The sequence below is a fragment of the Meriones unguiculatus genome, chromosome 14 (assembly GCF_030254825.1).
Source record: "Meriones unguiculatus strain TT.TT164.6M chromosome 14, Bangor_MerUng_6.1, whole genome shotgun sequence".
NCBI classification, from domain to species: domain Eukaryota; kingdom Metazoa; phylum Chordata; class Mammalia; order Rodentia; family Muridae; genus Meriones; species Meriones unguiculatus.
In genome coordinates, this window is record NC_083361.1 from 68,433,010 (window position 1) to 68,454,791 (window position 21,782).

General features: G+C 46.0%; 1 protein-coding gene across 3 annotated transcripts; it reads left to right on the forward strand.

Annotated features, from left to right (window-relative positions):
* Window positions 1-961: 961 nt before the first annotated feature.
* Vps33b (VPS33B late endosome and lysosome associated) lies at window positions 962-19,771 on the forward strand. 3 transcript variants are annotated; one of them, XM_021645281.2, is made up of 23 exons: window positions 963-1,400; window positions 4,442-4,522; window positions 4,866-4,927; window positions 6,312-6,361; window positions 6,664-6,731; window positions 8,843-8,888; window positions 10,804-10,898; window positions 11,958-12,062; window positions 12,415-12,511; window positions 12,731-12,808; window positions 12,989-13,062; window positions 13,480-13,566; window positions 13,720-13,810; window positions 14,063-14,137; window positions 14,319-14,383; window positions 14,484-14,538; window positions 15,586-15,632; window positions 16,290-16,422; window positions 16,947-17,020; window positions 18,469-18,570; window positions 18,748-18,823; window positions 18,928-19,044; window positions 19,417-19,771. In XM_021645281.2, exons 1-23 carry the CDS (start codon window positions 1,305-1,307, stop codon window positions 19,494-19,496), a joined length of 1,854 nt encoding a protein of 617 aa, XP_021500956.1. In that variant the 5' UTR covers window positions 963-1,304; the 3' UTR covers window positions 19,497-19,771. The 3 variants fall into 3 exon arrangements, with proteins under 3 accessions (XP_060223397.1, XP_021500956.1, XP_060223396.1); XM_060367414.1 differs by lacking the exons at window positions 6,312-6,361; window positions 6,664-6,731 and having other exon boundaries at window positions 962-1,400; window positions 8,843-8,904; XM_060367413.1 differs by lacking the exons at window positions 963-1,400; window positions 4,442-4,522 and having other exon boundaries at window positions 4,907-4,927; window positions 8,843-8,904.
* The last annotated feature ends 2,011 nt before the right edge of the window (window positions 19,772-21,782 follow it).

Here is a 21,782-nt window from a genome sequence, read left to right on the forward strand (position 1 = left end):
CATTTATATATCTCCTCAGTCAATTCCTACCTGCAACAGTATGGCCTACGTATTGAGGCCTTGTCTCAAAAACAGTTCCGGGTCTGCTCAGAGGTTAAGAGCACTAGCACTGGCTTTAACTCAGTTCAATTCCCAGCAGCCACATGGTGGCTCATAACCATCTATAATGAGATCTGGCACCCTCTTCTGGCCTGCAGGCACAAACGTAAACAACTCACTACATCAAAACAAAACTTAGTAGCACTATACAGATGTACCGCTCCCTCTGTGTGTGTGTTTTCTTTCTAGACTGTTTCTCTGTAGCCCTGGTAGTTCTGGAACTTACTCTGTAGACCAGGCTGGCCTCCACTCAGAGCCAGGGTCTGTCTCCCAAGGGCTGGGATTAAAGACGTGAGCCCCCAACAGCCGATTACGTCGGTATTTTGCCTCTTTAATTTCATGGTCCAACGCATTACATTGCTCTTCACACTGCTCAAACGCACATCCCACTATTACCACCAGGAAGCCAAAGACTGCATAGTTGGAGGCTAGATTAACAACTGAGACTCCAGCAATCAGCGCTCTGCAGACCAGGTTTCGCTTGCTTCCCGAAACTTTAAATACAGAAAGGGCCCAATTCCTACTTGTCGAAACCAGAGTCTGTTGTACCCTTAAAATGTGTCCCTTCCTAGGATCTGGAGTTTGACGAATAAACAATTAACAAGGCTTAATCCCTTTATCAAAAGAAAACTTCCCTCTGGCCATGAGACTGGAGAGCTCATAAGCAGCAGAGGGCTAGTTGTGTGGCAGCTCAGAACGGCAGCTTCAGGAGGTACACGCACACACACGTTCTCTCTCACACCCAAAAGAAACTTGTAAAAAATTTAACGCGTCGCCGCCTGTATCCAAATGTCCCTTTCCGGACGCCGTCTTCTCCCAGTGCTCTCAGCGGCGGCTGGGGGACCCGGACTTCCGGGAGGTCTAGGAACTCGCTCCTAGAGTCTCCGAGCTGGAGGCGGGGTTCTTCCGGCACGCTGCCGCTGTGCGGATGTGGTTGGGAGTCCTGCTGACAGGCAGAGAGGACCCGGGCGGGGCCCAGTGGCTGCCGGTCTACAAGGAGAGCCCCTCGAGGCTGCGGCCGTCTGGCCGGGAGGTGGTCATTCATCCGTCGAGTGCGGCAGAGGAGCGAGAGCCCCTCTTGGGTCCCAGGACCCAGAGGCCAGTCGTGCGGGATACCAGCCTGCGCTGTCCCTGGGCTGTCTCCGGCCTTTTCAGAATAGAGGGCATCCTGCTACGCTCACACGGTGGCCCAGGTGACGGCTCCCATGGCTTTCCCCCATCGGCTGGACGCCCCTGAGCTTCCTGACTTCTCTATGCTCAAGAGGCTGGCTCGAGACCAGCTCATCTATCTGCTGGAGCAGGTCAGTGCCTACCACGCCTGGCGTCTTTACTTCGTCAACAGTGTGGCCCTCAATGTGCTTAGTCTCTTGGTATTTTCCTTGGAGCTTCCGCGGCAGGTCCAAAGTGGGGCACTCGACAGGAAAAAACAAAGAGTAGTAAGAGTTGCTTGCAACCTGGCCAGTGAATAAATGGAAATTGCCAGCCACCGTGCAAACGAGAAAGACGTTTGTACCAGGCATCACTGGAGATGGGAATGTAGTTTGTCAGTAGTTATATTTCATTAGGTGCTCTATGAAATAATGACACCTAGGGTACCGGGTGGTAAGTGAATTCTAGACTTCCTGAGAGGTTCAGAATAAACAACAGCAGCAACCGAGGTGATCTCAGAGTTACCTGGGATCAGGAGTTGGAAGAATATAAACATATTTGGAGTAGGAAGAGCATGATTCAGGCAGTAGGGCTGCTGGGAAGTAAAGCGAAGAACTATCAGAGGTTACATTGTAGGATTTTGGAATATAGTTCAGTGTTTAAACAGTTGGGTATGCACAGTTTCATCCACTGCACCCCGTGTAATAGAAAGTTACACAGCCAGGGGTGGGTGTGCATAGCTTTAATCCCAGTACATTCATTCATTCATTCATTCATTCATTCATTCATTCACAGGCAGAGGCAGGCAGATCTCTGAGTTTGAGGCCAGCCTAGTCTACAGAGTGAGGCCCAAGATAGGGCTACACAGAGAAAAACTGTCTCGAAAAACCAAACAATCAAACAAACAAACAAAAATGTACACAGCAAACTGAAGACCTACACCCAAACATAGGTCAGTTAGGAAAACACCGATTAAATTGAAGTAATAAAAGCACACAAAAAATTGGTGGCCGTAGGAATGAGAGAAAGTGGTGGGGTTCTGTTTTTGGTTTTTGTTTCTGTGGGCCCCACTATGTATTCCAGGCTGGCCTCTGACACTACCTCTGACTCAGCCTACCAAGTGCTAGCATTATAGGAATTTGCCAGCACACATGACTTGTGATAAATATAAGTTACAGTGAAAGGAAAGTCAAAGACATTGATTAGTTGTAACTGTTGAGGAAAGAGCGAAGTTTGCCTGGTCCTTTAATCTGTGCTATTAGGAAAGTAGTGTTGCTACTATCATTGTAGTACTTTGCTTATTTGTATTTCCCATTAGCGTAGAAGGCCCTCAGGGATAGGAACAGTATCTGGTATGCACTGTGTACCCAACATCAAGTACTTAGCTTGGAGTGGGGCACACAGCATGTGCCTAATGAGTATTTGTTGCGTCAGGATTGAACGAAAACAAAAAGCACACATAAGTGTGGTACATATGTAGACACAAAGTGCATGTGAATGCACACGTGTGTACATGCACACACAGACACACACACAGCCAGAAGAAGAGGCTAAGTGGAGGAACTTGATTGACTTGGAGCTTAAGTGAAGTAACAGTGCCAGTGAGGGCCTGTGGATGTTCCTTGGTGGTGTTTAGTTCCCCTCCTTTGAAACCTTGGCTTCAGTCCTAGGACTGGAGAAGGGGTAGAGGGAGAGACAAAGGAAAAAGACAAGAGGGAAGGAGTGGCTGACAGTAGGAGGGCTGGGATGAAACTTGGAAGGTAGGAGAACCTCAGGGGACCCAGGACCATATATTATTTCACCTTTGTATGCCCCACAATGCTAACAGAGATTCACACGTGAAAATGTTTCCGCAAGTGTGGGAAGAACGGAAAATAAAAGGCTGGAGAGTAGGGGAGAGTCAGGATAGAACCTTGTTAGTGGAGTGTTGTGGCAGAAGAGGCACCACAGGTTAACTCAAGGTCAGAGGGAATCTCTGGGAAAGAATTCCCTCCCCATTATTAATTCTGATTTTTTTTTTTCCATCTTGTGTGTGCAAGTTTACGTATGTATGGGTACATACATACGTGCCTGTGTATGGGGAGGCCCAAGGTTGACATTGGTAGTCTTCCTAAGCACCTTATTCATTAGGGCGGGTTTTCTCAGTTAAAGTTAAAACTTGCTGATACAGGCTAGTCCGTCAGCTCTAGAGATCCTTCTGCTTACAGAGTGCTGGAATTACAAGTGGCCCAGCACTCCCAGCTGAAATTTGCGTGGTCAGTGGGATCTTCACATTTACACGGGAAATTCTCCTGCTCTCTGGACCAGGATGTCCCACCATATATTCTCTGTTGCTCAGTGTTGGCTGGTTGGTTTTATTGGCAATACAGAGAACAAATTGAGACAGGTGATGCTTAGAATATATTATGTCAACAAAGCAACATCCAGAGTGTTGGTGCTGGAATCCCATGGCGGGTATTAGGCGATGGGGATGGGGGATGGGGTAGAATGAGTGCTATCTGGGGCTTTCTGGTCTTTCTTTTTTCTTTTTTCTGTTTGTTTTGTTTTGTTTTGTTTTTCGAGATAAGGAGACAAGGTTTCTCTGTGTAGCCTTGGTTGTCTCACTTTGTAGAGATTAGGTTGGCCTGCTTCTGCCTCCCTGAGTGCTAGCATTACAGGTGTGCACTACTGCGCTCAGCTCTGGGGCTTTCTTTTTCCTTTTTAGGGATGGTAATTGAAACTGGTGTCTCATGAATATAACACACAGTATCATTGAGTTACTCACATATCCAGCCCTGTCCTGATTTTCAAAGTTCTGTATTAAGTATGTCATTTCTGTAACTAAAAGAAAAATGCCACTGGAAAAGGTATTTAGCTTTTAGTTCAAGGGGTTGCAGGATGTAAGGTGGACTTTTGTTGCGTCTGTCTTTACTAGGAAATGAGAAACTGTTATGAGGCAGAGTAGAAGAGGGAGTGGAGAAGAGAAACAGTGACCAAACTGACACTTGAGTGGCAAGGAGCCAAGCTGGGAATGTGGAATATTCTTATATACATAGAAGTTTCATGGTGACTACAGGCAGTAAATATGATGTTTAGTTAATGCCCTTTCAACTCAAGACTAAGCTTTTATTAAATGAGTGCCTAGACAAACTCCTGTTTGAAGGGAGCTTGTTTGACCTATGAGTGATGATCAACCATGCTTTCTCTCATTCAGCTTCCTGGAAAAAAAGATTTGTTCATTGAGGCAGATCTCATGAGTCCTTTGGATCGAATTGCTAATGTCTCCATCCTAAAGGTACCAATCCTTTCTCATGTTTTCTCAGGGCAGCTCTTCCCTTTTTTTCCTCTTTGAGCAGTTTTTATTTTGATGAGCATAACCAATTCCAAAGGAGTGGTGCGCTGGACAGGCTAAGGACAGTTAGCTCACCTGGACAAGAATGCAGGGAATGATGATATGTTTATGCTGTGTTTTACTTTTGGTTTTCCCGTCGACAGTAAGGAATTAACTTTTAGTGGGATGGTTATTAGTGGAGCAGATGGACTTCTAGAATTAACCCTTTAAGTGTTCCCTGTCTTTGTGTCATGTTTTGGACTGTTCCAACTCTTCTGACCATTGTCATGTTGGATTCTCTCTGTAGCAACATGAAGTAGACAAGCTGTATAAGGTGGAGAACAAGCCAGCCCTCAGCTCCAATGAACAGTGAGTGTCTGTCTGGGAGAGTTTGTGTGGCCTCCAATCTGGAGGAGGTCCCTCGGGGTCTATTTGCCTTGCTCTGTCCTCGCCTGTGGCCTGCAGCCACAGTGCTGTGATGTGGGCCAGTTCCCTGGTTGTTCGCAAAATCATGCTGACTATTAGTCTGCCTTTCTGCAGTTTCTCCCACTCTGCCCTTTCTCCTTTCTATTCCATGTTGTTATCTACAACTAGAATCATTCCTTGTCCAAAAACTGTTATTCTACCATCAACTACTTCCAGGAGGAGCCAGAAGACGGCTCAGCGGATATAGTGCTTTCCATGCAAGCCCAGTGATCTGAGTTCAGTCTCTGGAGCCCATGGAAAGGCAGAAGGAGGGAGTCTACTCCCCAGAGCTGCCCTCTACTTGGACATGTGTATCCGCACTCACACATGCACGGTAACAGTAAACAGATAAACAAATAATTAAATAAATAGAATGTCTAGGGTCAGTGCAATGTCTTAGCAGGTAAAGATACTTGCCACCATGGCTAACAGACAACTTGAGTTCCTCCAACATAGTAGAGGAGGACCTATTCCTACAAGTTATCCTCTGACCTTCACACATGCTGGGACATACATTGTTTATTGGATGTAGTTCAGCTTAGCATCATAGATTCCAAGGCCTTGATGCTGCTCATATAGCCTTGTTCTTCATGTGTGCTTTCAAGCCTCTGTTGACATGTGCTTCCACACACATTCCAGAATATGCCTTTGCCCTTTGTACCACTGCAATCACTCTGCCTGAAACTCTCTCCTTCCTTTACTCCTATAAAAAACTCAGCCCTGCTCTTCCATGAAGCTCCCTTCCAGACCAGGTTGATTTTCTGCATTCTAGGTTTCCAGGGCCTTTTGTATCGTCCTGTCCACATGTCATGCAGTTGCAGGCTGATCAAACCAGGACTTTGAGCAAGCGCTCTACCGTTGTGCTGTTTGATTTGTCTTAAATATTTCCCAAACTTGAGTAGTGTATACCTTTCTTTAGAGCAAAAACTTCAAGATACAAGGAAAATGCGTGCACACATTCCAGTTCTTACTATTTTTAGTACTTGACTGATTATATATAAATATAATTTATAAATTATAAATTCATGAAGATATATACTTTTGGCCCATTGTATCATCAGTTATTTAGGAACAGAAACGCCTAGATCCACTGTAGGGCCAATAAAGGGGCTTACACTGTCGCCTGTACCGGTTGAGAAATGTCTTCTGTGGTTGGTCCATGCTAGCTCAGAGACCTGTGTGCTCGGTCAAGAAGGGCAAATGGCTAAAGACTTGCTTGTTTTGATTTCCTTTTAAGGCCTATCACTATCTTCATGACTTTTCCTAACTCTCCCTTTCTCGCCCATAGGCTGTGCTTCCTGGTCAGACCCCGCATCAAGAATATGCGCTATATTGCAAGTGAGTGAGCCGTGGTCCTATGTGGAACTAAGCAGGGGAAGGTGGGCGACTTAGAAGGGCCTTGGCCCTAAGGACCCTTCGATAAAAGGTCTGTTGGAGATTGTGGTATACATCTGTAATCCCTGTACTTGGGAGGCCAAGGCAGAAAGAATCCAAGTTTGAGGCTAGCCTGTGCTACATATACGTAGCAAGATCTTGGCTGGGGAAGTGGGGGTCTCCAGGAAGGGAGAGAAGTTCTGCTTCTTTGTTTCTTGTCTAACAAATGGCCCATCCTTGCTGGGCTGAACTCCTTCTCTCTATAGATCTTGTCAACGCTGACAAACTGGCTGGCCGAATTAGAAAATATAAAATCATCTTAAGTCCTCAGAAGGTGAGTTTTGGTCCTAGAAGGAGGGGATATGAACAGGAACCAGGAGGAGGACTTGTGATATACTGTTCTGGGGAGACATAGACAAACATATATTCACCCCAGATAGGGAACTGGTGACCGACTGAAGTATGGATACATCAATAGTCCAACTTGGTGAACCAGTGAGTTTTATTGAGGCTGTTTACAGACAGGGGTTACTTACAGGAGCAGAAATAACTCAGAGACAGTTGTATCACCAAAGCCCACCCCGAGCATGGGTGGCAGTCACAAACGCTAGAAACCTGGAATGCACTGCACAGCCCGCAGGCAGCTTGAGGAGATATCCTTTTTTAGGTGGTTCTTCCATGGAGCTAGGCTGGTCTGAGACTGAGTAGTCTGTATTGCTTATTCAGTCTTGGGAAGGGAGGGGCCTAGGGACCTTGTCAGTTTCAGGGACTTCTTGAAGCTGTTTTGAGTTTGCTTGGTGTTTCAGTGAGCTTTCCTGGAGGACTGAGTTTCAATCTCAGGGGAAACTACTATGTAAAACAGGATGAGTGGCATGCTGTCTTTTTAGTGTGTGTCTATGTACTAAATAAAGGACCTGTCATCAGACTGCCCCCAACGAAAGTGTTGTGGAATTTGTGATTTGTGGAATAGTGACTTCCATATAGATTTCATTGTGAAAATGAAATCCTTCTCTCTTTTTGTGAAGGTTGGGATTGGAATGGTATGAGGTGCTAAGGGTCTAATTAAGGTCTTAGGTACCCTAGGCAAGCACTCCACCTTTGAACTATACCCCCAGTCCTAAATAATTTGAAAAGCTTTATATTTTTGAATCAGCTCCTGTTGTGTGTCCCTGCCAACACATGTTTATTCCTGTATAGTAATGGTACATGGTACTGTTTTTCCTGATTGCATTCCTACGACTGTTCCTTCTCAGTCTTCTCCCCCTGCTTCTGTATTCTGTACCCCTTTTCTTTTTAACTTAATCATTTCTATGACAAGGTTTTTGCATTTTTAAAAAAAAGATGTATTTATTATTTATACAGCATCCTGCCTGCACGTGTGCTTGCAAACCGGAAGAGGGCACCAGATCTCATTCTAGATGGTTGTGAGCCACCATGTGGTTGCTAGTAGTTGAACTCAGGACCTTTGGAAGAACAGCCAGTGCTCGTAACCTCTGAGCCACCTCTCCAGCCCTCTGTACCACTTTTGTTTTTGTTTTTGTTTTCCTGGACTCTTGTCCTTCACTCTGTCTGTGGAATACACACATTCTCTCTGTCTTTCTATTTCTGTCTCTCACCATTTTCTTTTATATGTATACACCCCATATACATATATGACAGATAAGCCTGTGAGACGGTGTGAAAGAGGAACGATTTACTTTCGCTATGGATTTTTACAGGTTTCAGTACGTGGTTGGCTATCTCTACAGGTTTTTTATTGTTGTTTTGACATGCTCTCTCTACATAGCCCTGGCTGTCCTGTAACTCACTATCTAGAACAAGTTTGTCTGAACTCCCAGAGATCGACCTGCCTCTGCCTCTGGAGTGCTTGCCCACCCCACCAGCTCTATCTCCATTGCTTTAAAGATCATGGCAGCCAGGAAACAGGGAGATAAGAAGTGACAAGGGTCCCACAATCCGCTTCAAGAACACATCCCTTGGCTGGGTAGTGGCACTCACCTTTAGTCCTAGCACGTGGGAGGCAGAGAAAGGTGGATCTCTGAGTTTGAGGCCAGCCTGGTCTACAAATTGAGTTCCAGGACACCAGGGATACACAGAGAAACCCTGTCTCTAAAAACAAAAGAGCATATCCCTAGCCACCCGCTTCCTCTAACTAGTCCCCGCCTTCTGCAGTTGCACTACCTTGTTAGTGTATTTAGATTCTTAATCCACTGGGGATTGAATCCTTGATTAGGTCATACTGAGTTAGGTCAGACTACAACCTAGCCATCTCTGGAAACACCCTCACAGATTAACCTAACAGAGTGCTTTATCAATCTTTAGATGTCTCTGAATCCAATCAGGTTGATAGTCAAGATGACACTTACATCCAGCATTAGGAAAAGACCAGAATAAGCTTGTTATTAATCACCTGTCCTAATCATCTAAATGACTTTTCTCTTTCAGTTTTATGCATGTGAGATGGTGCTTGAGGAAGAGGGAATCTATGGAGGTGAGAGGAACCGAATGTGAGTGAAGGGAGAGAGAGCATATGAAGAAAGAAATAACTCCTGTTTCCCACTGCCCAGCTCTTTCTCTGGGTCTTAACTCCTGTTGGTCTAGTGAGAGGTTCCTGGGAATGAGACTGGGAACAGGACCTCGATGAGACAGCATGGGAGGCTGGGGCTAGAGTAAAGGATTCCCAGCTGCTGCCTCTCAGACTCCCACAGAAACAGGTGGCCCCAGACTCCTCAGCATGGCCTGCCGTGTCTCCCATAGTGTGACCCCTTCTTCTCCCTCAGCCTCCCCGTGTGCTGCGCCTTTCCTTGACCTGTTTCCTTCTAATCACAGGGCTTTGTGCTTGCTTTTCCTCTACCTTAGATTGCTCTCTACCCTGAGAATTTTCCCCACCCAAATCTTACTCAAATTCCAAGCTTAACTGTCACTTCTTTAGGGAGGTATTTCCTTTTGTAGCTCAGGTGTTCCTGGTGGCCAGGGTCTGAGCAGGGAGTCCCAGGTTTTCTTGACCTCTTAGCCAAAGAATTGAAAATAAAGGCTGACCTATATCTGCAAAAGAAGCAAGATAACTTAATTTGGAGCTAAGCAATAGTATAGATTATAAATACACGTCAAGATTGTCAGCTAGCTACATGAGTGAGAGTACTCAAGGTCCCAGGCTAGTCATCACTCTTTTTCTTTTTGAGACAGGGTCTCTCTATATAGTCCTGGCCGTCCTAGAACTCACTATGTATACCATGGCCTCAGATTCACAGAGATCCTCCTGCCTCTGCCTTTGAAACGCTAGGATTAAAGGTGTGCACCACCATGCCTGGCTAGTGATCTTTTTATGGCATCTAAGGGAAGGAAGGACTGGTTACTGAGAGGCATGGCCTGGGTTATTCTCCATTTTGATTGATATATTAGGTCACATAATCATTTTTTCATTGCCCGTATCTGATCCACAATTTGTCTAATTTTAGTCGTATGCCTGCCCAATTATGCATAGGCCTAAAATGGTAGAGAGGGCAGCCTCCCTTAGAGGTCACTTGAGGGTGCAGGTCAGGCCAGGTCAGCCTTTCTGTTCTTTGAACCTGATATATTGGGAATGCATTGAATAAAAACTGTCTAAATTTGATTGTACTGGGGATGGAGCAACCTGTAATATTGCTCAGAGATGGGAGTAGGCATAGTCCAGTGCAGGAGGAAGTGGGGTAGGGGGTGGAGGGTGCTAGATACGTTGTTTGGAGAGGAGTGTGTGTGAATAGTGTATGCAAGTGAAGGAACTAAGCTGCCAAGTGCTGTCTTTGCACCCTCTCTATAGCGCAGACAAGCCGGGAAGTCATGCCTTTACCCATAGTTGTGGTTAATCCTTGTAATATTTGGGCTCATAGTTTCCTTATTTGTTTTGTGATGAGACTTGAACCCAGGCGCTCATGCAGGCAGAACATGTTTTATACACCACAAGCCCAGGGCTTGCTCCTGTGCTCTTTGGGAGAGTACAACTACAAGAAGTATTGGGTCATAATTTGTCTGCTGCACCTGTCCACCACTAGATCATAATTCCAAAAGACTGGGGGAGTCCATGTTCTTCACCACTGTCTCCCCAGTGCGTAACATAGTCCTATGTGTAGGTAGGTGATTTGCAGTATTACTTGCTGGATCATGAATATAGACATTTCTCGGCATTTGTTCTCAAGCCTGTAGTAAAAACCGCCACGTACCACAGTGCAGTGTGGGCCTCTGTGTATATGTCTCCTTCCATGACGGGATTAGATGCTCCTTATGTTTCTTATTCTGAGTCTCCAGCGTCAAATGTTATACTTGGCTATAGCAGGCACACAAATCTTTGTTGCATGACTATGGCAGACCGTCATTTAGCATGGAACCATGTACCTTGTGCCTGAAGGCTGATGTTCTCTTCCCCACAGACGTGAGCTGTGATGAGTGGGCCTTTTCCCTGCTGCCTCTTGATGTGGATCTGCTGAGCATGGAACTGCCAGAGTTTTTCAGGGATTACTTCCTGGTAATGCAGGGCCCCCAAGTCTTGGTATCAAAAGATATTGGGTACAGTGAACTAGAAATATTGACCCCTTTTTCTAACTCATAATTTATCATAAGTGACATTGATTTCACAGTTGAAGGCTACAGGTTGTTTTGGACAGAACTTCTGTCAGGGCTCTCAGTCAGCTATTGTTGTGGTTAAACATCTGAGAAAGCCTTTGTTTGTTTGCTTGATTGGTTGTTTTGTTTTTTTGAGATAGGGTTTCTCTTGTGTAGCCTTGGCTCTTTGGCTGTCTTGGACTTGCTTTCAAGGCTGGCCTTGAACTCACAGAGATCACCTGTTTCAGTCTCCCAAGTGTTGGGATTACAGGCGTGTGTCACCACACCCTCATTTTAAAAAATTATTTATGTTATGTGAATTTGCATGTATTGTCTATGTCTATGTCCCTCAAATTGGAGTTGCAGCCCGTTGTGAACTACCGTATAGGTGCTATGAATTGAATCCAGGTCCTCTGGAAGAGCTGCCAGTGCTCTTAACCACTGAGCCATCTCTCCAGCCCTCTCCCCCAACACTCTCTTAAGAGAAGAAATATTTATTATTTTAACTCATGATTTCAGGGGTTCCAATCCACCATGTCTGAGAGGGCACAACTGAACAACCCAGGATGGCCAGAGAGGGAAAGAGAGAAAGAGAGGGAGGGAGGGAGGGAGGGAGGGAGGGAGGGAGGGAGGGAGGGAGGGAGAAATGGAGAGAGAAAGAGAATGAATATATACTTGGCAGGCTTTCTCCTGTTCCCCTTATTCTCCCTTGGGACTTGGTCCTAGATGGTCTGTTCACCTGCCAGACAGACCTTACCCTGCAGTTTTAATCCTCTCTGAAAACACCCTCCCAGATATCCCCAGAGGTTAGCTTCACTGCTTTCCTGGCTGCTTTCACTCCATTCAGGTTGCTCCTTTAAAATGGCCTTCTTCAGCATTCCCCAGGCACTGCTATCCCATTCCGGGGCCATCTAGGGCTAGCCATCCTCCACTTCATCTGATGGGTTGACTTGAGTCTTTGTGGCCCATATGGTCCCTGCAGGAAGGTGATCAGCGTTGGATCAACACTGTGGCTCAGGCCTTGCACCTTCTCAGTACTCTCTATGGACCCTTTCCTAACTGCTATGGCATTGGCAGGTGTGCCAAGGTAAGAGTGAGAGCAAAACTGGCTTTAAAGCCTGTTTTCCTTTTTCTTTACCCAACAAAGATTCCTGGGATTCTGTGACATTCTTTCCTTTGCTTTTGTGTCTTGGGATGGTTCCCTAGAGACAAAAATCTGTGTGGCCAACAGATAAGCAAGAGCTTCTAGGTCACATTCCTAAATCTCTCTTATCTTTGGAGCAGGGGAACATGTTCCTCACCGGAGTGAGAGGATAGAAGCAAGTGGCTCATATTCCTTACAATTAACTCCCTTCTTGTGGATAAGACAGGGAAGGGGGTGGCCTCTGTAAGTACAGAGGACCTGGACACAAAACTGAGATGGTCTTGGGCTCTGGTAGATGTCTTATGATCTCTGGAGGAAACTGGAGGAGGAAGAAGACAGTGAAACCAAAGGTCGAAGACCAGAGATTGGACACATTTTTCTTCTGGACAGAGGTAAATATTGCCCAGCACTCTCTTATATTTGGGTCCTAGAAGGCAGGATAATGGAAAATGTGCTAGCAAAGTTGGGGTCCTAAAATTAGGGCTGTGAATGGCAAATTGGTTGTCAACATGGGAAATTTTGCACATGTGGGAAGTTCTTGAGCTGATATTGAGCAAACTGAATAGAAAGCTGGGTCTTGGGAACCTTCATGGTTGGGATCTTGGTTTCAGACATGGACTTTGTGACAGCACTTTGCTCCCAAGTGGTTTACGAGGGCTTGGTAGATGACACCTTCCGTATCAAGTGTGGTAAGTGCCATGATCCTCTGCATCTTGGCAAAGTAGAAATGACCCATCCTCTGGTGACTCCCATAGTAGGGCAGTCCTTGTGGGGGAGACTGGTGATCCTGGGAGATCTTTAGCAGAGTGAAGGAATGAGTAGGAGAAGGCCTTGGTGGAGCCTAATAGCTGGCCCCTCTGCCTTCAAAGGGAGTGTCGACTTTGGCCCAGAAGTCACATCCTCTGACAAGAGCCTGAAGGTGCTGCTCAATGCTGAGGACAAGGTGAGGGTGTGGGTGTATTGGGTTTACTTAGGACCACTGCTACACAAGGCTGGGGTCCAGCCCTAGGCAGGAGGCCAAATCTCTGGAAGGTTTACACCTATCAGGATTAGACCCACGCCAGGAATGGTGCCTCCCACCTGTAATTTTATCTTTTGGAAGATGAAAGCAGATAGATCTGCTTTAAGGCCAGCCTCAGCTATATAAGACCCTGTTCAAAAATCCAAAAATAAAAGATAGCGGAAAGAGTAGATACAGAACACAGTGGATGGACCTGATGCCCACTTTGTGATACCAGCTCTATTCTGGTCATACTTTGGCTAGTGCACCACTTGCTGTGCTGTTACTGTAATCAGGAGGCGGGCAGGGCCTGTTGCAGATCTGACATAGTTAAGTGGTTCCTGTTTTGTTCTCTCACAGGTGTTCAGTGAGATCCGTAACGAGCATTTCTCCAATGTCTTTGGCTTCTTGAGCCAGAAGGCCCGGAATTTGCAGGCCCAGTATGATGTAAGGTTCCAAGGCCTGGGCCTCTGTTTGGTTTCTTCAGGGTTCCCTTTCTAATTCTATGATAGGCCTCCTTTGTGTGCTCATGGGTGGGTGGCCGCTGAGGGAGAATGGAGGTTTTTCAGGGGGTGCTGACCTTTGGGGACATCTCCACAGCGCCGGAGAGGCATGGACATAAAGCAGATGAAGAACTTCGTGTCCCAAGAGCTCAAGGGACTGAAACAGGAACATCGCCTTCTGAGTCTCCGTAGGTGCTAACCTGGGGGTAAGGGAAGGTGACTGTGCTCTTCAGGGGAATGCTGCTGAAGGCCATTACTTTCTTCCAAGAGGAGACTCTTGATCTCTTGGCACATAGTCTCATTTGATTGAAAATAGGAAAAAGTGATTATGGATTTTTCTTTATGAGATTTTTGTTCTGGCAATCAAGGATTATCCTTCTAGAACTAGTAATGCCAGGGTGTTTTTGTTTGTTTGTTTGGTCTTTTGTCCCTTTCTGCAGATATTGGGGCCTGTGAATCAATCATGAAGAAGAAAACCAAGCAGGACTTCCAGGAGCTAATCAAGACGGAGCATGGTAACATACTCTTCCTCTTGCTCCTACCCCCCCTGGCTCCAAAAAAGATGCTTTCTAGGTCTTTCCAGCTGACAATGCTGAGGGTCCTTTAGCTCCACTCAAGGATGGAGAAAGAGAGGGAGACAGACATATCTTAGCTAAGGTGATCTTCAGTAATGGGCTGTTTTCTGATGCCTCACAGCGCTGCTGGAGGGCTTCAACATCCGAGAGAGCACCAGCTACATCGAAGAGCACATAGACCGGCAGGTGAGCGTGTGCTGGGAGGCTGTGGGTGAGGGGAGAGGCGGGGTTGCCTAAGCAGAAGGAAGAGAAAACCATGCATCCTTGACCCTTCCTTCCTGTGCAGGTGTCACCTATAGAAAGCCTCCGCCTCATGTGCCTTTTGTCCATCACTGAAAATGGTGAGCCCAAAAGATCAAGCCAAGAATGCCAGATTGAAAAATATGTATGCCTCAGGGATGAAAGAATTGCTTTTGAATGGCAAATCTCCACAAACAGGACTATTTATTTATTTAGTCATTTATTGAAGTCTTCCTCCTTCAAAATGAAGCTATTCTTGTTTGGGGTGGATCATCAGCAGATCATAGAGGAACTTACTATTCAGCTCTAAGTAGGACCACCTCCTTGGTGCCCCTCATACATTAGGTTTGCAGTGGCATCTCTCTCTTCACTCAGTTTGACCTGTCTTTTTTATTGTTGTTTTGTTTTTTGAGACAGTTTCTCTGGGTAGCCATGACTGTCCTGGATCTCGCTGTGTAGACCAGGCTGGCGTCACACTTAGAGCAATCTGCCCCTGCCTCTGCAGTGCTGGGATTAAAGGCGTGCACCGCCACTGCTTGGCTTTGACCTGTCTTCAGTAGGGTTTCCGGATAAAAAGCATACTGTAGGACCAAGGCAGAGTAATTTTTTTAAATGAGCATTCCATAAAGCCCCAGTTCTGCACACAGCACAGTTTTACTGTTGGCCCTTTCAGTGGTCAGGGAACCGTGCTGTCCTCTACCTGGAGACACGTTCTGCTTCTTCTAGATCCCTTCCTTGTAGCTGGGAGCCCAGCTTCCTACCTCTACTTTGAGACCTTTGCAATTCTTTACTGTTTCTGCTTCTCAGTAGCTGTAAACCAGTTCCAGTAACTGATGTAGCTGGAATGCACAGGAAGACCTGTTTTCCTCCTGTCCACATCGTTGAGACTCTCTGTGGGACTGTGGTTATGACTGTTGAGCATGCCTTCCTTGGGCCCAGTGGTTGAGGGCTCTTCAAAGCGCACGCTTTATCTCTCAGTAAGCAAATTAAATTAAGCTGTACATTCGGAGTCAGCTGTGTCCTGTGCAGGGCTAACAGTTCCTCCTCCTGGTTATGGTGGTGTTTGATTGGTTTGGTTGTGTCCTTCTGGGGTCTTCTTCAGCTGTCCTTTTTTTCTCACATACCTGCCTTGTTTCCCATACTCTTAGGTTTGATACCCAAGGATTACCGATCCCTGAAAACACAGTATCTGCAGGTAAGGCGGGGAAGATATAATCTTTTTTCCATTTAAAAATTACATTTATTGGGGCTGGAGAGTTTGCTCAGCAGTTAGAAGTGCTTGTTCCTCTGGGAAGAGAGGACCTGGGTTCAGTTTGGAGCACTCATATGGTGGTTCACAACAAACTGAAACTCCAGTTTCAGGGAATTTAACATCTTTGACCTCTGTGGGCATCAGAGACACACGTGGTGGATACACATACATCCAGGCAAAACACTCATTCACATAAAATCTAAAACAAAATTTCAAAACTATGCTTATTGATAGTGTGTGTGTGCACATGCGCACGTGCTTTCGCACACCCACACACTCCATGGATGCCTGTGGAAGTCAGGGAAAAACGTTCAGGAAATGGTTTTCTCCTCCTACCACATGGGACTCCAGGGACCAAACTCAGGTCATCCTGTTTGGCAGCAAGCACCTTCCTCTGCTCAGCCAGCCAGCCAGCCAGCCCCATCCTTTTGTTCTGAGGTAGCTTCTGCGACTTTTCATACCTCTTAAATACTCCACACTTGTGGGCTGTTTGAGTAAACACTGTAGAGTGCAGCTATGGGTTCCCCCCCCCCCAGTGTCGAGACCAGTGCTGGTTGTTTGGTGGACACTCAGTAAATAACTGACTCACAAATTCTTTAGAGCTATGGGCCTGAGCACCTGCTAACCTTCTCCAACCTGCGGCGAGCTGGGCTTCTAACAGAGCAGGCTCCGGGCGACACCCTCACAGCGGTAGAGAGTAAAGTGAGCAAGCTGGTGACTGACAAGGCTGCAGGTGAGCCGCCATCTCCCCACCCCGGGAATTGTTCCTTTCCTTAAGTAGGCAGAGCCCTCGGAGACGGAGAGGATTGCGAGGTACGATGCCATTGCAATTGCTGCTTCTGCTTGTCAGAGCAGTTTCCATATCACAAACTCAGCATGTGCCGACCTTGACATGAGTTCTCACTTAATCCTCAAGAGGAAGGTATCTTTCCCTGTTCCTATTCTAAGGAAACTGAAGCATAGAGAAATTAAGAGACTTGTCCCTCAGTTCATCAGGCTGATTTTATTCTGAAGCTGATGCCTAACCTAGAAATTAAGGTCACCTTATAGACTACATAGAGCGGGCAGCTGATACCCTGTAGGAGAAAAACAGTAGATGAGAGGTACGCTGAATGTCCTGATCAGTTCCAGAGAAATGCTGAGAATGATTTCAGAGACGGGGAAGAGAGGCAGGGTATTGGCGTATCGTTCTTTCCTACCCTAAATGTTGTGAATCGATAGATCTTAGACGTAACCTAGCACAGACTTCTTCCCCAGGAAAAATCACTGATGCCTTCAGTTCTCTGGCCAAGAGGAGCAATTTTCGTGCCATCAGCAAAAAGCTGAATTTGGTATGTAGATCAAGGCTGGATGGAGACATTTATTATTTTTTGGGTTTTGGTTTTGTTTGTTTGGGTTTTGGTTTTGTTTGTTTGGCTTGTTTTTTGGTTCTTTGATACAGAGTTTCTTTGTGTAGCCCTGGCTGTCCTGAAACTCACTTTGTAGACCATGCTGACCTTGAACTCAGAAATCTGCCCGCCTTGCATCCTGCGTGCTGGGATTAAAGGCGTGTACCGCCACTGCCCAGCTGTTTGTTTCTTTATAGTGTACTTTGAATCCATGTTAACCTGTATGCCACTGCATTTCTGTTTTTCTTTTGTGTGTGTGTGTGCATTGTGTGTGTGTATGTGCGTACATTCATGTGTGTGAATGCTATAGCACACATGTAGAGGTCAGATGAAGCTGCATGTGTCAGTCCTTACCTTCCGCCTTGTGTCAGATGAAGTCACAGTTTTTTTTCCCTCGGTCTAGGCAGTCTAGCTTGCCCACTAGCTTCTGGGGGTTCTACTGTCTCTGCCTTCTAATTCCCCATAAGGAACTGGGGTCAATGCACTTCTGCTGTGGGTCCAGTTTTTAACGTGGGTTCTGGGGACTTGAACCCAGACTTGGGTAGGAAACGATTTTACATACTGAGCCATCTCCCCATTCTCTGTCCTTCCATTTAAAAATATTTTTATTTTACGTGTTAAGTGTTTCCTTGCAGGGCTGAAGAGATAGCTCAGTGGTTAAGAGCATGCTCTGCTCTTCCAAAGGACCCGGGTTCAATTCCCAGCACCCACATGGCAGCGCACACTAATTGAGGTCTGTAGCCTCAATTCCAAGGGACCTGACACCTTCACACTAATGTCCATAAAATAGTAAAGTTAAATTAAAAAAAAAAAAAAACAAAACAAAACAGTGTTTCCTTGCATGTATGTGTGTGCCACACGTCGGCCCAGTACATGTGGAGACCAGAAGAAATTGTTAAGAGTTTCTGGACCTGCAGTTGTGGGTTGCTCTGTAGGTGCTGGGAATTGAACACAGGTCCTCTGCAAGAGCCCCACGTCACTGCATTTCTATGAAGGTTCTTTGGTAACTACAGCATCAGCTTAATGTAATAATGAGACAAAGCATAAAGAAGCACTGTTTAATAAATACACCTGGCATTTAATGAACAGCACCTGGCACTGCTAAAGAGCACTTCGAAATATGGGTTTCCCACTCCCTGGGAAGGGGCTAGAGAGAAGAGCTGGAAAAGAGCCCTCCCTCACCCAGGGAGCACAGGAGCTCCTAGAGAGAGGAAACAGGTATTTAATACAGTTGTTGTCTTGGTTATGGACCCCTTTGTGAGGACTTTTACTGATCTCACTGGCTAAAGTGTGAACTGTTGCTCAGTTGTTCAGGGTGTACCTTCACCAGACCTTTACAAGGCATGAGTGCTGTGCTGTCCCCTGCCTAACGGAGGGCCTTTGCTTTCTAGATCCCACGAGTAGATGGGGAGTATGATCTGAAAGTGCCCCGAGACATGGCTTATGTCTTCAGCGGTGCCTATGTGCCTCTCAGCTGCCGCATCATTGAGCAGGTGAGAAAGAATCACTTTTGCTTCTATTCCTGTTGCACTCTTTATGCTTCTTCTTGGTTCTTGGCGCATCTCAACTTTCACTTTCCAACAAGCAAGAAACTCGAGTCTCACTGCTCTTCCTTCCCTTTCTTAAACTTAGTACCAGAAGACTTGAAACCATTGTTTATACGTTCCTAGGTGCTGGAGCGGCGGAGCTGGCAGGGCCTTGATGAAGTAGTGCGGCTGCTAAACTGCAGTGAGTTTGCATTCACAGGTGTGTGGCATTGCTGGTGGCGTAGGGCATCAAAGGGGTGGGCTGGACACAAGACCCTGGAGCAGGGTTTGAGTGAAGATGGCCTTCTACTCTGATCCTCACAGACATGGCTAAGGAAGAAAAGGCATCTAGTGAGTCACTGCGCCTCATCTTGGTGGTGTTCTTGGGGGGCTGCACATTCTCAGAGATATCAGCCCTGCGGTTCCTGGGCAGAGAGAAAGGTAAGAGAGCAGAAGGTGAGGCCAGGGCTGCCTGGGTTCTGGGGAACCACATGTCCTGCACAGAAAGGCTTTCCGGCTGTGGTACCACGTGGACAGCCTTGCTGTGGGCTGCTATAGCAGGAGGCAGGGGAGTGCAGCCCTGCCCAGCCTGGCACATTGTAGTACCCAAGAGACTGTTACTGATAGTTTTACCTTTTTATTTTTCTCCCCACTTGTTGGGGACAGGGTCTTACTCTCCTGCCCAGGCTGCTCCAGATGTATCTGGGCCTGTAAACCTGCGTTCTAATCCTGGGGCACTGTGGAATTAGTGGGCTTGCTCTTTTGGGACATGAGATCCATGTAGTCACTTCTGCTGCTTCTCTTGACTCTTAGGGTACAGATTCATTTTTTTGACAACAGCTGTTACAAACAGTGCTCGCCTTATGGAAGCCATGAGTGAGGTGAAAGCCTGAAGTTTTCCTGGACAGTGTTGAAACCGTTCTGATTGTGGACCCCGATGGGATGCTGGTGTTTGACATCCCCAGCTATACTACTCAGAGCTAGGGACTTCGGAACTAATTTGGGGCTTTGGAGAACATTTGGAGAGCATTCATGTCCTGCTCCCCAGGATACTCTTTTGTTTATGAAGTATATATTGCTCATGATGTTAAGGTATGAGGGGAGAGGTTTCCCTTGCTCCATTTTCTTTGAATATTATTGTAAATAAAGCCTCTGTTCTCAAATGCAACATCTTTGTAGTCATAGACACACAATCCCTCTTTTACACAGTGGCGCTATCCTGGGGGCTTCATATGCTTCCTGGCCTGGGCTCTGGCTGCTCACTCTGGGCCGACTCCAGCTTCTTCTAAAGAAGAGCATTAGCCTGCTCTTCACCTGCATTTCCTCAAAAGTAAAAGGAGGGTGGATTCAGTGGTCAAACAAATACCCTTCCACATGTCTAAAATTCTGTGGTTCGTTACACTTCCCAGAAAACAAATTTATTACTGCTCTAACTTAAAGAGACACTCTTTTGTTTGTTCCTTTTCTTAGACTTGGTGCCTGGGTAGCCTAGACCTGTATAAGCCAGGTTGGACTTGAACTGACGGTGATCTTCCTGCCTCTCAAGTGTTCTGATTACAGGCTTGTATTACCGTGCCCAATAAATAAAATATTTTGTTTTCTGAAAGTAAGAAAAACACCTTTCTGATCCAGACATGTTTTTCTATAATTCAAGCACTTGAGAGGCTGAGGCAGGAGTATCACTCACAAGTTCAAGACCAGCTTGGGCTATGTAGTAAGTTTCATGCCATCCTGAGCTACTGAATGACACCTTGTCCAGAAAAATAAAGAAGGCCAGGTGTTATAGCATTTGGTAACACACCCCTTTAATCCTAGCACTGAAAAAAACAAACAAAAAAAAAAAAACCAAAATCACGTACACTAAAACGGCTCTAGCCCAGTAGTGGTGCACACTTAATCTCAGCACTCAGCAGGTGGATCTCTGAGTTTGAGGCCAACCTGGTCTACAGTTAAGGCTACACAGAGCAACCCTCCCCCCAAAAAACAACAACAACAACAACATGGTTTTAGAGGTGACATAATTTTTTTTTCTGTTTGACATAGTACCTACCTATGGTCTACAATCTCTGTTTACCAGGCTAGCCTCTATCTGACTCAGATCTACCTGCCTCTGCCTCCTTCAGTGCTGAAATCAAAGGTGGGGGCCACTGTGCTCAGTCCTGCTTTCTTTACTTTTAAAGAAAAAAGTAAATGATGGCCTACGGAGATGGCTCAGTGATGAATAGTGCCTTGACAACCAATTTCCAGTGGTTCTCAACCTTCCTAATGCTGCTACCCTTTAATACAGTTCCTCATGTGGTAGTGACTCTGTTGTAGTAAATAAAAAATGGGTGTTGGGTTATATATGGTTTATTATTAGCCCTAAGATTATCACGGAGTATTATTTAACCCACTGTCACAAATAACAAGACAGACATTTCTAAGATTTATAATTGCCTTAAATTTGCCTTGGGCTGGGCAGATATTTCATATCCTCAGTACCCTCACCATCCATCTCCCAGCCCCCAACCAATGCTTAATCCTTCCTATCTGGACTACCTTCCATCCATAATCCCATGGTACTTTCTTGTGTTCTTCATTTGGGTGTTTTCACACCATTATTGGAATCCTTCCTCGTGGCTCACATGGTTTTTTTCTCCATGCTAACCCATGGAGATGTCCTCCTTCTCTCTTCCCATTCCTCTGTTTCCCATGATCCTCTCTGTCCTCCAAAGCCTGGGAACCCTAGCCGTGGCTATGCCATTCTGCCCTGTCCAAGTATAGGCTGTTTAATAAACCAATCAGGTGTCTTAGGCAGGTTTACAAATTTTAAAAAAGTGTAACCAGATCTTAAGGGTCAGTAATATGCTTCAGACCAATCTCCAACATGACTCTCAACCATAAAATTATTTTCATTGCTACTTCATAACTGTAACCTTACTACTGTTGTGAATCAAATATCTGCTATGCAGGATACCTGCTATCCCACCCCTGTGAAAGGGCTGTTTGACCCCCAAAGGAGTCACAACCCACAGTTTGAGAACCACTTACTTACAAACCTACTTTCTTCAGGGTTATTAAATGCTTCTACCTCCCGCCCAACCCCCAACACCAGGTAGGAAGGAAAGGTTAGTTGGGGACAGGGGGCAGAGTTCTCTGTTACTTCCCACTGGGCAGGGTTGTAGGATTCTTTTGGGGGG